Below are 15,906 nucleotides of genomic sequence, written 5' to 3'. Positions count from 1 at the left end.
GCTCTGATCCATAACTGAGTGGAGAGCTGAGATGGGGTGCAGCGTTTTTAAGGCTGAGTATCACAAAGGATGGTGAAACGAAAATGGCTTTGAACTCCTGCCTGCAGATTTCAGCCCCTGCATGGGATTTTCTGGGCCAACAAACTGACCTCTGTGCTGAAATCCTGTTCAGAGCTTACGTTTAATTTTTAACCACAGCATTTACAAAATGCAAGCTTTAAAAGACAGTGCTCTTTTTGGAACAATTGACAACATCTCTTCAGGAAACTGTAGAATATTTGATCAATATTACCAATTGTAACAAATTGGATTGATTTTTTTGTGTAAAGTATATGTTTGATGGTTAAGCAGGGCTATGCTGGCAATTTTCTGGCCCAGTCCACAGTCTGGCGGCCACTAAAATCAGGGGTTGTTCCCAAATCACCTGTTAAAGCCTCTCTCCAGCCTGCCCTACTCCCTCACGCTGCAGTGCCATGTGTATGAAGCTGTGCCAGCTGCACCTTCCTCGGTCAGGGACTCCTTCATCCCATGCTGGTCAGGATGGATCCATTACAACACCGTCACAAACTCCTTTTCTTTCCCTCCCAGCTACAGGAGGGAGGCTGTGGGGATTTTTCACTCCTGTGTTTGCAGCCTTTTCCGTCAAGTACCAGGGAGAAATTCCTTCTTCTGCACGCTGGGGCACTGCACACTGCTGCCCATGGGCAGGGGGCATTCCTGTAGTGCAACAGAGGCAAAAGGGCAGATCTGCTACTGCAGACCTGAAAGAGAGAGGTTTTGTTCCTCCTTCTGCTGAAACAGTTCACTCCAAGGCTTCCACCTCCTCAGCCAGTGCTTTTCTGACAGGCCTCCACTGGGCAGCTCTGGGCTGATCTGTAGGGCAAGTACAGCTGCAGTTAATAGATGTCATCATTTGCCAGATTTACTCTGAACCCATTATTCATTTAGCTTGCAGGAAATGTGGCCGCTCCTTTGTAAAAATAATTATACTCATTATCTTGCAGCACAATTCAATTTACACTTCTGATAATATTATAACTCACTTCAAGGTTAACTGTAAAATCAATATACTGATGTGAACATATACACAAAAACTGAGAAGTCATTTTGGCCCAATTTATCTTGCATTTGGACATCTGACCACCGGGAGATTTTCTTTAGTAAGAGATTCTGGTTGTTTAGGAAACATTTTGATATTTTACTGACTGTCTTTGCTTCATTTCAGGCTAAGCTTAAAGAAATTAATCTGTCCACTGTGCGTTTCATGGAGGAACTAGGAGAGGAGAGGTTTGGCAAAGTCTACAAGGGGCACCTCTTTGGTACAGCACCAGGTGAACAGACACAAGCTGTTGCCATCAAGACGCTTAAAGACAAAGCAGAACTGGCTCTTCGGGAAGAATTCAAACATGAGGCAATGATGAGATCACGATTACAGCACCCAAACATCGTTTGTTTGCTGGGAATAGTGACAAAGGAACAGCCTATAAGTATGATATTTAGTTACTGTTCCCACAGTGACCTCCATGAGTTCTTAGTGATGAGATCTCCCCATTCAGATGTTGGCAGCACCGATGATGACAAGACAGTAAAATCCACTCTGGAACCAGCAGACTTTTTCCACATTGTGACTCAGATTGCTGCAGGAATGGAATATCTTTCAAGCCACCACGTTGTCCACAAGGACTTGGCCACTAGGAATATACTGGTGTTCGATAAACTGAATGTGAAAATATCTGATTTAGGCCTTTTCAGGGAAGTTTATGCTGCTGATTACTACAAACTGATGGGAAACTCCCTTCTTCCTATCCGGTGGATGTCCCCTGAGGCTATTATGTATGGCAAGTTTTCTATTGATTCAGATATATGGTCATACGGAGTTGTGTTGTGGGAAGTTTTCAGCTACGGCCTGCAGCCTTACTGTGGTTATTCTAACCAGGATGTCATCGAGATGATCAGGAACCGACAGATTTTGCCATGTCCCGATGACTGCCCCACGTGGATATACACTCTGATGCTGGAGTGTTGGAATGAATTTCCCAACAGAAGACCAAGGTTCAAAGACATACACAACAGACTAAGAACGTGGGGAAATCTTTCCAATTACAACAGCTCAGCGCAGACCTCTGGGGCGAGCAACACCACGCAAACCAGTTCTCTCAGCACGAGCCCTGTTAGCAACGTCAGCAACGCTAGATACATTGGACCAAAGCAGAAAACTCCAGCCTTCCCTCAGCCACAGTTCATACAAATGAAAGGCCAGATGAGACCCATGGTCCCGCCCCCGCAGCTCTACATTCCAGTCAACGGCTACCAGCCAATGCCCGCCTATGGTGCTTACCTGCCAAATTTCTATCCTGTCCAAATCCCAATGCAAATGGCCCCCCAGCAGATGCCTCCCCAGATCATTCCCAAACCAGGCTCCCACCACAGCGGGAGCGGATCCACCAGCACAGGCTACGTGACAACGGCCCCTTCCAACGCGTCGGTGGCTGACAGGGCTGCTCTGCTGTCGGAAGGCACGGATGACACACACAATGGAACGGAAGATATTGCCCAGAATCCCGTCCAGGAGGAGGAGGAGGAAGAGAGCTCTGTGCCTGAAACAGAGTTGCTGGGTGACAATGACACACTTCAGATGGACGAAGCAGAAATTCAGTCAGAAGCCTAAGGGATTTGTCCTCGTTAGTAAGAACCCCACGTCGCTTCCATGCATGGAGACAGTAGCTCCTTAGGCTTAATAGAGTGATTTTGATCTGACTAAAAGAAACGAAACTAAAAAAGCAACACCAGTGTAAAGTGCAGCAGTAATGATATACCAGGTTTATTGACCATTGCCACCACTGGATTTTGCAAATATGATGGTATAGAATTGCTGGGTTTAATCTCTTTTACTGTCCTACAGTTCTTGAGAGAAGCTGCTTTTCAGATATGTACTGTTGCTGTGCAACATATTGCAGAGTAGCATTGCACATCGTGTATATCATGATATGTGAGTGTAATGCTCGTGAATTATGCCTAAACCAGTAACACAAAAAGGAATCCAACTATGGTTGCAGAATTGCTCTAAGCATAAAGAAGTGCCCTGGCTGTGATGGACAGCTTAGTTTGTAGTATTTATCAATTTGATGTAGTAATGGACATGGGATTGTTGTTTGCTTTTTGAGTCTGAGGAAAAAAAGCTGAGAGTGGTGATCCATGTTTGTATTACAGTAACAACAAAAGTAGGGAAAAGGAACCGACTGTGCTAAGACCACAGGTCCATCCAGCCCAGTAGTATGTCTTGAAAGGCCATCGATAATGTCTGCCCAGGGATAGACTGCAAGGGCAATTTCCCTCGCAGAATTTTGCCAGGGTACCTCCCCAGGCTCCAGCAATTTGTGGCTTAGTGACTTCCCAAGCCAGAAGTGGATTTTATATTTTTTTTCTTAATAGCCCTTGATGGAATTTTGTACCATGAATTTACCCAAATGATTTTGAACTCATATAAACTTAGAGTATCCACAGCATCTTGTGGAAAACCCTGAGAGGAGAGAGGATGGATTTCTTTCATCACTTCCAGTGAGTGACTGTGACAGAAGCTTCCAGATGAGATCATCTGACTGCATTTGTGGATGAAAGTATTCCTTCTCTGCTGTGTATTTTCAGCAGCAAACAGCCTTAATACACTGTTAACCAAAAATGGGGATATTGTAGGGGATATTATAGGTGTGCACTAACTTAATAAATCCAACTTTAATTGCATATTGGTTATCAAGTACAGAAAATGGCTCCACATGTATGTTTCTACATTGTGAAAGTCTTGGGTTTTTTGAGGGGTTATAGACTTACTTGATTTACCACAATTACTGCTGGATTGCATGTGAAACCATGTTTTTTCCTGCCTTTTTGGTAAAAATAATCTTTGAACTTTAGAAGACCAAAATAAGCAATACTGTACAAGGTGCTGTTTTTGTGCTTCTGTTTGCAGGATGAATCATGTACAGACCTTTAAATGTAATTTATGTTTTACTGCAATTTATATACAGTTTTTCATTGAAATATTTGGATTTTTGAATGAATGACTTTATAACTTAACCATTTACAATATTCACACGTGATGAAGTTTTATGGTGTTGCTGTTTCATTTTGTTAAACATGCAGACAGGTCCACACATTTCATGACCCTTTCTGTGCAGATGCAAGCAATACACATTCTCATTTTAACATTGTAGCCAACACACACTATAGCTATAAGTTGTAAATCCAACATGGAGTATTCAATAAAGTGATGCAAAAAATATGATTAAGTATGTTATCCTACAACCGCTGTTTTGTTATGGTACTTTGTGGAAATAGAAGTGGCCCAAATTGCTGAAGTTACAGGTTTCACACCTAAACTAAAACCTTTTGTTTTATTAGATTGGTATTCACTTGTAAGTAGTATATCATTGTGATCTACACCCTGTGTTCAACATATGGCAGCATTACTTATTTCCAGCATTTCACCTGGATTTGGAAATGCACTGGTAGGAATAAAATATGAAAGCTTTATTACTTGTGTTAATATAATGCAGCTTTGGGTGCTTTTACTAAATAAAGGATAAATTAAAAAAAAAAAAAAAGTTAAATTTATTTACGTGAAGTTCTTTGTTTCTCCTAGGTTTCATGTTCTCAGATAAATGCATTTGATTAATCAACTACACTGACTTCCTTTAGTCCATTAAAGTAAGTGGAGAGTAACTGGTCCAGTTACACCACAGATTTGTCAGTGAGAGATGTAATAAATGAATAAGTGGCAGTCAGTGGAAGCTTCTGTACAGAACTGCCTGAAGTTCAGCTCATTTCTGATAGTCAGAGTGCATTACGACTTTGTGTGCTTTGAGTCCAGTTTGGGAAAATCCCAATTCTCTTCTTTAAGCCTCAGCTTTAAGCTTCTTTAAGCCACGGCTGAAAAAAAGCAGGCCAGACTCCTATTCTGACTTCCCTTTCCTGACTATAATATGGATGCGCTCTCAAAGTGATGGAAAAGGAGCGGTATAAAATATTCAGGGTCAGCCTTGGTAGCACACATGGCACTGGGGAGGGGTTTCCCCCCTCTGCTGATGTGGGTGCACTCCCCTGAGCCGGCAGGAGCCATGGCAGCAATGCCAGCACCTCCTCTGCACTTCAGGTGAGCATCTGCATGAGCAGCACTGGCAGCAAGTGAGTGAATGGCCACTCTCAGTCATGTGGATTGCAAGTAACTTGCTGTTCTGCAACTTCCCAGGCTGCTCTTCCCTGTGATGTCTGCTGCACGGATCCAGCCAGAGTCGGGACCTGCCTTTCCTCCTCGAGATTTGGAAGCGGGGCCAAGGGAGAGCAGGGAAGGTGTGAGGCAGTAAGTGGATGGGTCAAGGTGGTAAGCTGTGAATAAGTGAGGGAAGGGTTGGGGATGGGGCCAAGCAAAGCCAGCTCAGTGCTGCTCTTTAAGGCATGCAAAGTTACTTCTTCCTGCTAGTTCTGGCAAAGTTTTTCTGAGAGCCAGAACAGCTTTTCTAGGCAACAAATACATGTCTGGATGGCCAGGAGGGGGCAAGGTGTTTTTGAGAAGACTGTGGGATGTTTCAGAAGTTTTTTCTTGTTTCTACTGCCTTACCCTGCTTCAGCTAATACAGTTTTCCTAAGACAGGGTCTGACCTTAGGAAAAGTGGATAGAGCATTGGCACTGTCCACAGCAGCCCACTGATGAGGCAGGAGTGTCCATGTTTGCAAAAGTGTATGGGACAGACGGAATTGGATAGGAAGTGGAATAGATCTGCAAGCATAGGGCAGGAAAAATGGGTAAGGTTTCATAGCCTGAGTGGGGAAACTGACTGCAGATGTTTCAGTAGGTCAAATCTGAATCCTGTCCTGATACTGTCTGAGAACTGAGTTATTGGAGGGTCTTTTCATGTTTGACTCATTGAGACTACAGGAAGACAAAACTATAAACAACTGATAAACAACCAGCTGATAAGTGCAAACAGTTGATATTACAGGCTTTGATAGGTGCCTTCATTCCTTCATCTAAATGTCACTACTCTTAGCTTCATCTAGTAATTTTCCTAAGGCTGATCCAGAGGAACAAGCTCCCTGCTGAGATATAAATCCCTTGCTTCCTATTTCTACCATGGCAGTGAATATCATAGTGAGTGAAAGGGAATTTACTTCATAATAATAGTACCTCAAACTTTGATATATGAATTTGTTTTTTTTTTTTTTTTCTCACATTATCTAAGGAGTTCATTAAATGTCACTAGCTCTTGTGTTCGGAAAAATCACCTATCTTCAGCCAGGTGGGAATGAAGGGAAGAGGTCTGATGGTTTCTGTGAGAGAGCTCAGGAACACTTGTTGAGTGGGAGCACTCTCAAAAGATGTCAGACATCGAGGTGTTTGCCAAAACAGATGTAAGGGTGAAGCACTCAGCTGCAAGCACAGTAGTATCTTCAAATAAAGCCTAAGTCATAGTTTCACCAGGCACAGACAGCAACTCTCTTTCTAGACAGGCAAATACTACTGCAAACCATTCTCCAAAACAACATCTCAGTTACCCAGAATATGAAGAAAACAAATCCACTGGCAAAACCATCCTCTTTTTGAGGAAAGGGACTAAGCTCATATTGTAAGGAACAACAATGTATGTTCCTGTTCTGTAGATAAATCTATGAAATGTTAATTGAATGCATGACAGGAAGCAAGTTTTTCGGATTTTCTCAAACACTGTAAAAGTGATATTAGAAAAGTGTAGCATGCAGCAAAAAAAATGGCATGGCTCAGTGAATGAGCTTTAGTTCCACCTTTTTGGAAAACCGAAGTTTGTTCTTGTTTTCCAAAAGTGACCTTGTATAAGCTCTTAGTTTTGCCCAGCCTCCAGATATGACAAATTGCTGGCTCCTTCAGTCAGCAATATGAAGTCTAAGCAATCTAGGGATTATTAAGCAATACTAAGTGCATTCACTTGGGAAGACAAAACAATTCTGTGAAACAAGTCAGGCAGACCTTTCTTTAGACCAAGATGTACTGTATCTACTGTGATAAAATACAGGCAAGTTCGTTTGGCAGGATTTCTCTTCCAGAAAAATGCTGTAAAAACATTTCGTGCCTACTATCCCCATCTTGTGCCATGTTTGATGTTGAAAAGTTGTAGTGTCTGGACTCTGTAACCACTGCTTCTCCCTAGAAAATAAATGGTGGGGTGGCTCCTAACACTGGGTTTCCACTGGGTTTCCACTGCACAAGACTGAGTTGCCTGGCTTGCTTTGAGACCTCAGGTAGAGGGCAATGCCCGTGTGTGTATCTGTGCACACATGCCTGGTTTTGGAAGAAAAAAATATGCTGGAATATGAGGCAGTAGCTCAGTATTTGGGGCCAGATGAAACGTGTGCACACGCATGCACACGTATGTACACACAGGTGCTTGCAGACGTGAACCCGCGATGGGCAATCCACATTGCAGTTCATTAGGGGATGTTTTCCCCCTTTCCTTCTGCGGTGTGCTGTGGTTCCAGGGCTGTGTGAGATCTTCTGCAGCTCTGAATCCACATCCAGTTCTGTCCTGGTGTGAAGTGAAGTCCTTGCCTGGCACTGCTTCCAGTCGGCCACAGTACTCGGGGGCTGTGACAAAAAACTCACGGGATGAGCCTTCCATGAGGAATCCCCTAGCAGCCCCCACGGAGCACTGCCCCACCTAGAGCTTGCAGAGGGAGTTTTCACTGTCACAGTTAGGCTCCTGCTTTCCCTGTGACACCCACGTTGACTGTCTTGGCGCACTCCCTGACCCAGGCCCCATCCAGTCTCTTTAAAATGAAAAAGTGTTGCTCTAAATCTTAGCTGAGCACTGCAAGATTGCACAAGCAGGGGGAAGTAATGTAACTGAGGTTATGGCAGGAGCTGGAAATAGTATGGGGTTCACAGGGCTGTAAATCTCCAGGAGAGTCGGAATTTAAAATAATATGATACTGAGGGAACGCAGAATCCAATGTAGCTACTTCTCATTTCTATTGATCTGAAAGAGGAACTTCATTTTATCTCAATTACAGTGTACCTGATGGTTTAACTGTCCTTTTTAAAACCTCTGTCTAAAACTGGAAATAATCCATCTGTTCAGTAAGTTCTTTAGTTAACTCTAAAAGTGGTGGAATTAGGGGACAGAAATTAAATTAAAATGACCATATTCATTTAATTGAAAATTTATTCTGTATACCAAGTAATAAATAATCAGCATGGAGATTTACAGAAAGTGCTTTTGTTGTTCCATATTTTATATCTGTTACTGAAGGATTTTTTTTTTAGGAGCCACCCTCCACAAAGACTTCTTGCAAATTTCTTTTCAAACTAATAAACTAGTCACTGGAGATATTGGAAACTGCTGAAGCTTTGATTCATAACAATCAATTTTAAAAATCCTATGAATATGTCCAACTCTAATTCTTAGTCTGCTTTAGAGGTAGCTATTTAACATACACCAACAATAACAACCAATAACCATAACAACAAATTACATTGTAATTAACAGATGGGATGGTGGGTAGGAAAATAGGCAGCTAACTAAAGAAGTAATTTACCATATAGCAACTGCCTCTAAGTAATTTAAAACCAGAAGCATTTCAGGTGCATTAATTTAATTTAGATATACGATTTCAGCTGAGGCTGATTATTCTCAAATGTAGTCTGAGGTTTTACTGTTATGATAAAGATCTTTGTCTTGCTCCGTTGTTAATCCTGCGAATACTTTTTCATAACTTGATGTGGGTTTCCATTTAATTACTTTCATATTAGATTTAAATTAAATATATATATGAGAGTTAACCTGAAATGCTGGGAGAAATATCTTGTAAGAGAACTAATGGTCATGTGCTTTTCTTATCAAGGAAGAGATGTTATGTTCCATTTTTTTCCCATTGTTTCTTGCCCACACCAAACACATCTCCTCAGTGAATCCTTCTGTTCCCAGCTCAGTTAAATGATAATTTTGAAACAAATTACTGAGGAAGCATTTCAAATTACACACTGCTAACACTGAGAGAACTGGGAATAAAGAATTTGTTTCTTTATGAAGGGAACTTATTTCATGTTGTCATTGCTTCCTCTGTTCCTTGTTCCTTTAAATATTCCTCGCCCTTGTCCTCTGTGAGATACTTCTCAGAGGACAACCAGAGCATTGACTAATCCATTTCCTCTACCTGAAATACTGTTCTCTAAAGGCAGAGTAAAAGACACAGTTTATAAATAGATATGTTTAGGAATGAACTCAGTCTCGACATGTTGAAAAGACAGTGAAAGAGTGAGAAATTTGTTGTTCTGTAACTTGCAGATTCAGACATTCCCAAATGAAAGGGCGTGGGGAAGAAGGATCTTTCGTTTTCAGCACAAGTTCACTCCTGACTTTGCTGTGGCCTGTGCTTTTTCATCCTATAAGATGTAAGTGGTGGGTGTTCATCAACATTTTGCTACATCTTTGCTTATGACTAGTGAACATTTCTGTGATTTCTTTACCTGTTGTTTTATCCAGGTATCTGCTGTAACAGTCCTCTGCTGTTGATATCTGCTACTTTTTGTCAAGAGAGCTACCCCACTTTAAAAGAAACAAATCCAACCAAACCACTGCAGAACTCACCTCTAAAACAGATGGGATGCTCTGAGTTCAGGCCTCCTGCTGCTCTGGGACACCCTGCAAAAGCCACAGCAGGGAGCAGTGAGAGTACTCATCACCTGCCTCAGCCTCAAGCGGATCATTTTGGCTGGTTTCGTGTTGCTGGTGCTAAAACACTGACTTAGTGCTGGAGGAGAGCAGAGGACTGGGATCTCTTATTGGGCAGGAGCCTCATGCTGAATCTGGTGCTAAGCTGCTGAAGGCAGTAGTCTTCTGAACTGCCCTAACTAGACTCAAAACTGCAGACCTAATTAAACTGAGTATTTTTCCTAACTAAGGTTGTTAAAGGAATGGGGTTAGTTCTGGACTGAATGCCCACGTCTGTCACTTGGCACCATGTAGGACCCCACGTAAATTGTTTAGGTTTCAGTTGTTGTTTCTCCTGTGAGCCACAAAACTGTGGATGCTTCTGCAGGCCTTGTGAAGGGATGGGATACGAGGTAGTTGATACTGTAGGTGAGATTAGCAGCCTGGTGGTATATGAGGCTTCCTGCAAGGTGTGGCAAAAAGGTGTTACAGAGAGGCGTCCTCTGCTCCCCGGGACATCACTGCATTAACAGGCTGTGAGGACTCTCGGGCTCGGTGCAGACTGGCTGACTGCAGACATGCTGTGTGCAGAGGCAGCACTTCAAGGGGGGACACTGGTCTGAAATGAGTAGGTACATCTTCTATAAGAAATGCTTTTGAGACCCGAAACCAAAGCCCACTAAAGTCGTTACGAAAAGGGTTTGCATTAAGGCCATAAGAAATTTTCGTCTTGTTCCCTTAAATAAACACTCCCCAAGTTGTAATCAATACTATTATCAAAACATGGCTTAAAAATCTTTTTTTTTTTTCTTTCAAAGCTCCCATTTCAGACAGTGAAGAGAGTATTATCTTCTGAACAACTTAAAAGCCAGTGATTTTTTTTTTTTTTTTAATGGGGTAGTATGACATTATATCACCTTATTTTGTTCTGTGCATACCAAAAAATATTCATGGTACATACTGTATTTTCATGTAATCATTTTGTTTGCTAGCCTGTGCCCTTGGGAAAAATATTTACCAAAATGACATTCACGAAAAACCTTTCTCTATTATTATTATTATTATTATTATTATTATTATTATTATTATTATTATTATTTTCTTTATTTTAGTTTTTGTGGCTTTGCCTGGAAATCTGTTTACATATTTGCAATAACCTGATTTTACTAAGCGGGGAGTTAATATAGCAACTTTATTCATGCATTTTAAAGTGTGCTAACATACAAGGGTCCTTTGGAGGGAGGGGGATGGGGAGCTAGAATCTTGCCCCTTTGGAAGAAGTCCACATCCAGTCCCAGGCGCAGATCTGACAGTGTGTGCCTGAGCAGTGGACAGAGATTTTGCTGTGCCCTGTGGCAGCACTTATTGAAAATAGACAAGATAACAGAGGGAGCCTGAGGGTGAGGCAGGGGCTGCATCCCACCTGAGTATCTCCTGGCCAACCTGGCCCACCCCTGCTGGCCTCTGGCTCTCGGGCCTTTATTCCTTTCTTCCCAGGGACTGATACCTGTGGTCTGTGCCACGGCACTGAGCACCAGGAGGCTACTGTGGCAACTCCAAGTGGCTCTAAGGAAAGGGGTGGTGGTGAACACTGAGCTGCCCAGGACCACAGCGAGGTGTCCTGGGGGTTGGGGGTACAGCCCCTGTCTTGAAGGCTAGTGGTGGTTTCACCTGGCCCTCTCCAGAAAAAGCCCCCACAATAAGAAGGCTCTTGTCTTCATCCTGTCAGGGACCTTGCTCTGCCAGCAAGTTTCAGGCAGGGTTGTTAATGCTTCCTCCTTCCAGGACAGAGGCACAGCCCTGCAAACCCTCTCCTGCTGCTGCTCCAGCACTTCTGCTTCTGGCTGGCTCCTGAAAGAAGGGAGACGTGCCACAGCGAGGGGAGAAGATGTTTTTCTGGAGTCCCAGAAGCTTTTAGACGCACTGGTAAATTCTTCATGTAAATCAGTTTACATTATTTTTTCAGGGGTTTAATATGCAAGGTTATTATACTAGTGCTTATGTGGCACTTTGATAACTTAAATTCCACATTTATCTAGGTTCTTTGCTTTCACTTGCAGCTTTCTAAGACACTGTTATCAGTTTGTGTCCTTGTGTGCACACTTTCACCCAGTGTTTCTCCCTCAGTGGTTTTGCTGTGAGCACTGGCTTCCAAGTCAAGACTATATATTTCTGCTAAACCTTTCAATACTGTGTCAAAACGATATTTTCCTAAAAAAGGCTCCAGTTTGCATTTTTCTGAGAAAATGCTAGACCTGATTCTTCAATATTTTTTCTCTGAAATTTCACTAAAGCCAAGGTAATTTTAAACTTGACCTAGAAATAAATTGCACATACCTCAAATTCTTATTTATTTAGATTCCTTCTGTACACACATGCACGTTAATACCTTTGTACCCTTACAGGGCTGAGCAGACTATTGAATGACAACATACTTGCAAAAGTGGCCAATATTTCCTATTGTTTTAGAAACTGTGTTAAACAAATTGAATCTCTTTCTCACATAACACAGTCAAATACAATTCTGTTTTGGAAAAAGGGTGCATTTTCAGCATTTTTTAAAAGGCATTTTTAAAAATTTATATGAAAATAAAACAAAATCCCTGGAAAACATTCAAGGATAAGGGAGTGAGCAGTAAGTTTCACTAATGGAATCCAGTGAATTACTGGCAAAGAATTTCTTGTGTTTTGAGCAGTGGGTTGACATTTCACCTGGCATTATAAATTCTTATAAATGAAGAAAATTGTAAGTGATTAACTTGGCCTTTTGCTAAAAGATGTGACAGAAGACTCTTTAAAGAGTTAACCTTGCTGCACCACCAAACCCATGTGTAGGTCTCGTTTTTCGAGTAAAAGGATATGGAAGAAGGGGATCCATTTTTATATTTGACATTTGTTCTTTGCTATTCTTTTCCATATAAGCCCAGATCTGGTAAGACTCGTAAGTATATGACAACATGAGGCACGAAATCAATTCTTGGGGCTACTGCCACTGAAGCTGAACACAAACTTCAAAATCAAGAGCTAGAGGACGTGGTGTATTTCAAGATGTATTTCAGCCATAAATGTAGCTTTGACCTGTGATTTTTTTAGGTGGAGAGGATAAGCATGTTGCCTATCAAATTAAGTGGGAGTGTGGGTGTCTCTAAGTAATTACTTCTGAAACATGAAGATGCAGCTGTGGCAACCAGAAAAAAAAGTTTCACTGAAACTGGTTTTCATGGAGATACAGACGTGTTTTGAATATTGTTACATGTCTGCAGAAGGCAGATTTTGTTAAGCAACTGTAGAAGCAATGAAGAAAATTTGATTATAGAAATCGTAAATTACAGAAAGACCTTTAAGAAATATGCCAGCTCTTTTTGCCAGATAGGATAGGAGAGATAGACCATGAGATATTTCATGGTTGTACTTTTGAAATTGGGTTTGCACATGTGCTTCCACATAATTGAGAACTTATAAACTTCTGCTGCACTGTGTGTCATAATGGGATAAAATAACTAATATAATTGTGCTTCAGCATGCCTTGATTTACCAGCAGACCCTCAACAAATTTTTTAACAGGCCAGAAATGCATTTTTCTCAGAAGCAGAAGTCTTTTATCAGTAATCCTGGAACCAGGCACTGCTATGAAAAAAAAAAATTAAAAAATATCAATATTTATATGCTTTCAATTAATTTCACGATTTTTTTTTTTTTTTTTTTTTTAAAGACCACTTGAGACCTCTAGGATTTAATAAAATGAAGGGCACTGAATGAGACAGATGCTTTTTGGAATATCCCAGAGAGTTGTGATAGTGAGACAGATTTGCCCATATGCTTCATTTCACACTTTCTCGAAGGTTTTTATTGATTTGGTTAAAGTGTTGTGTGAGCCTAGCATTGCCAACAGCAGAGTATTAAGATGTGTTACCCATGATGGCACTGTAGCTATGAGTTTATTTGGAATCCTTTGTTATGTAACAAAACATCTTGTGTTGACAATTGTATGACAACCTTATGGAAAAGTAGGTAATGGAGTTGATCGCTTACTGCCGAGTTCATCTCCTTTAAAATGGAGCTCTTTATTGGGTAACACAGTTAACTTGGGCAGTTATTTTGATTTACCCCCACACCAGCCTTCCAGACTTCCACCTTTGCAGCTTGTCTCTCATGCCAGTCACAGTGCTCTGTTCTTGCAGATGGTGCTTTGGTAGATGTTCACCTTCATGGCTGGTCCCGTTAATTTTATTTGCAGCTATGCATATATTTTGCAATCCACATGTAATCTATTAATTACACTTGATGTTTCTTCTGCAGTTTTCCTTGCATCTCCAATAGGCTTACTTATAAGTCATTGTTTTTACCATTTACTTCTCTTTAATTAAAGAATTCATTTTCCTATGATACACTTTCTTTAGTGACAAAGGACTATTCCGTTTAGCAGTTCAGTACAGAAGGCAAATAAAACTAAAAGATAATAAAGAATATACAGAGAAATCAGTAGCCATATACCTATGCCTGTAGGTTTTATTTTTATATATTGTAGTTCACTTACAATAGTGTCATATTCACTTGTAACTCTTGGTTTAGATCTGCCTTGTTGCTGAAATGCTATGAAGTGAGTGGAACATGCTGCTCCTGCTTTATGTTCTTGTCCTTTTTAGTTTTAGAAAGGGTCACTCATAACTCCATGCTACTGAACTACATTTACATCAGCTATAAGTGTGTGATGCTCCATTTTTCCGACATAATAATTAAATACCACAAGATGACCTTGGTGACAACAGAAATTTCCTGTTCAGCATTATCATGGTCAGAAACAGCAAAAGTGCAGTGTTAGTCAACTTCCACAGACTGAGGTTTCAATTAAAGTATGTATAATTGTATATTATACCAAACCAATCTTCCAAATAAGTAAATATGGACTCATCAGTGTTTTCTGCAAGTATAAGAATTTTTCATGCCTACATTCACAAAGCTTTTATTTTCCCCATTTTCCACGATTGGGTCTTGCATTTAAATGAGGTAATTCTCTAGAGAGGGACAAAGGAACTTAACAAACTTTGTTTTCTTTTATGCTCCATTAAGTCCGTGTTTTCCTTCCCTCCACCCTCTCTCCTTTAAAAATCAAGTAAATGTTTATTTTGGAGCAAAATAAAGGCAGTCCCTAGACCACACTTTTTTTTTCCCCCCTGCTTTTTTTTTTTTTCTGGTGTGTAGGGTCAGAGACAGCAAAGTTGCCTTTTGGTTTTCGGTCTTGGGTCATAAAATACTTGTTTTGTAGACCTTTGCCTCATCAAGTAAGCTTAAAACAGCTAAGAAAAACAAGCCTTTTAAGACTGTGCTGTCTGGACTACATACATTAGTATTTTGTGCTCTCAGTTGTTGACCATGAAATAATCTGCTTATGTGTAGCAAAGTAAGGGTGCAGGAGAGTAAACACTCTTCCCCAAAAGTTTTTGCAATGAGTACACATTAGTGAGTTCAATCCAATTGAGGGAACTTGTTGGCTCTTTTATGGAAAATCTGCCGGTAACTTCAAGAATTCCCTGAAATTTCAAAAACTAACTGGATGAAAATTTTAAACTCTTTGCTAAAACCTTATTGAAGTACAAGAATTGCCTTGCATATTAAGTTTAAATCTAGTTAATGTGCCTCTAGATAATTTTTATTTCGCATTCTCTTTTCTCTTTGTTCAGCAGATTACAGACCACTTGGTTAACCTTGGCCAACCTTTTTACTAATAAAACACTGAAACTCTGTGCAAATAAAATTGCTCAAATATTGTATTTTCAATTACAGGTTTAAATCTGTGAATTGTGTATCTGGTTCTTTATAATAATTCTGAAGAGGCCAGTGATGTCTAAAATTTCATTTATGTTGGTTTCCAAATTAACAGGTACTAGAAGAAATGGATGAGTAAAACAGAGGCAAGTTCCTAAACTAATCATAACAGTGGTCTCCACAGTTTAATGTAGGCCACTGGGATAGTACTCTAGCTGCCTGAGTGTGCAGCAGAAAGACTTATCAGATGAAGCCTCTTGCTTGAGTTTAAAAACAATTTAAACTGTTTAGAAACAATTTAAACTTTATTTTGAAAAAAAAAAAATTATGTTTTCTTAATTTGTACATTCCTGTTTCAGTATAAATGTTCTGCATGGCTGCCTCAGCTGAATAGCCTGGATATTCAGCCTGTAAAATTTCACAGGTGTTAGAAACCTGTTTGCTCTTACTAAATATAAGCTTG

The 15,906-nt window shown here is 40.6% G+C and overlaps 1 protein-coding gene across 1 annotated transcript in view; it reads left to right on the top strand.

Moving 5' to 3' along the window:
* ROR2 (receptor tyrosine kinase like orphan receptor 2) overlaps positions 1–4,571 on the top strand; it is a 142,953-nt gene extending 138,382 nt beyond the window's left edge. Inside the window, exon 9 of the mRNA XM_050329075.1 lies at positions 1,226–4,571. Coding sequence (XP_050185032.1) covers positions 1,226–2,668 — 1,443 coding nt within the window. The 3' untranslated portion in view covers positions 2,669–4,571. The remainder of the gene's footprint in view (positions 1–1,225) is intronic.
* Positions 4,572–15,906: the final 11,335 nt, after the last annotated feature.

This window comes from Myiozetetes cayanensis, unplaced genomic scaffold, assembly GCF_022539395.1.
Source record: "Myiozetetes cayanensis isolate MyiCay16 unplaced genomic scaffold, myiCay2020 scf4, whole genome shotgun sequence".
Lineage (NCBI taxonomy): Eukaryota > Metazoa > Chordata > Aves > Passeriformes > Tyrannidae > Myiozetetes > Myiozetetes cayanensis.
Note: the sequence above shows the minus strand (reverse complement) of the source record. Positions and strands in the feature narration are given on the sequence as shown.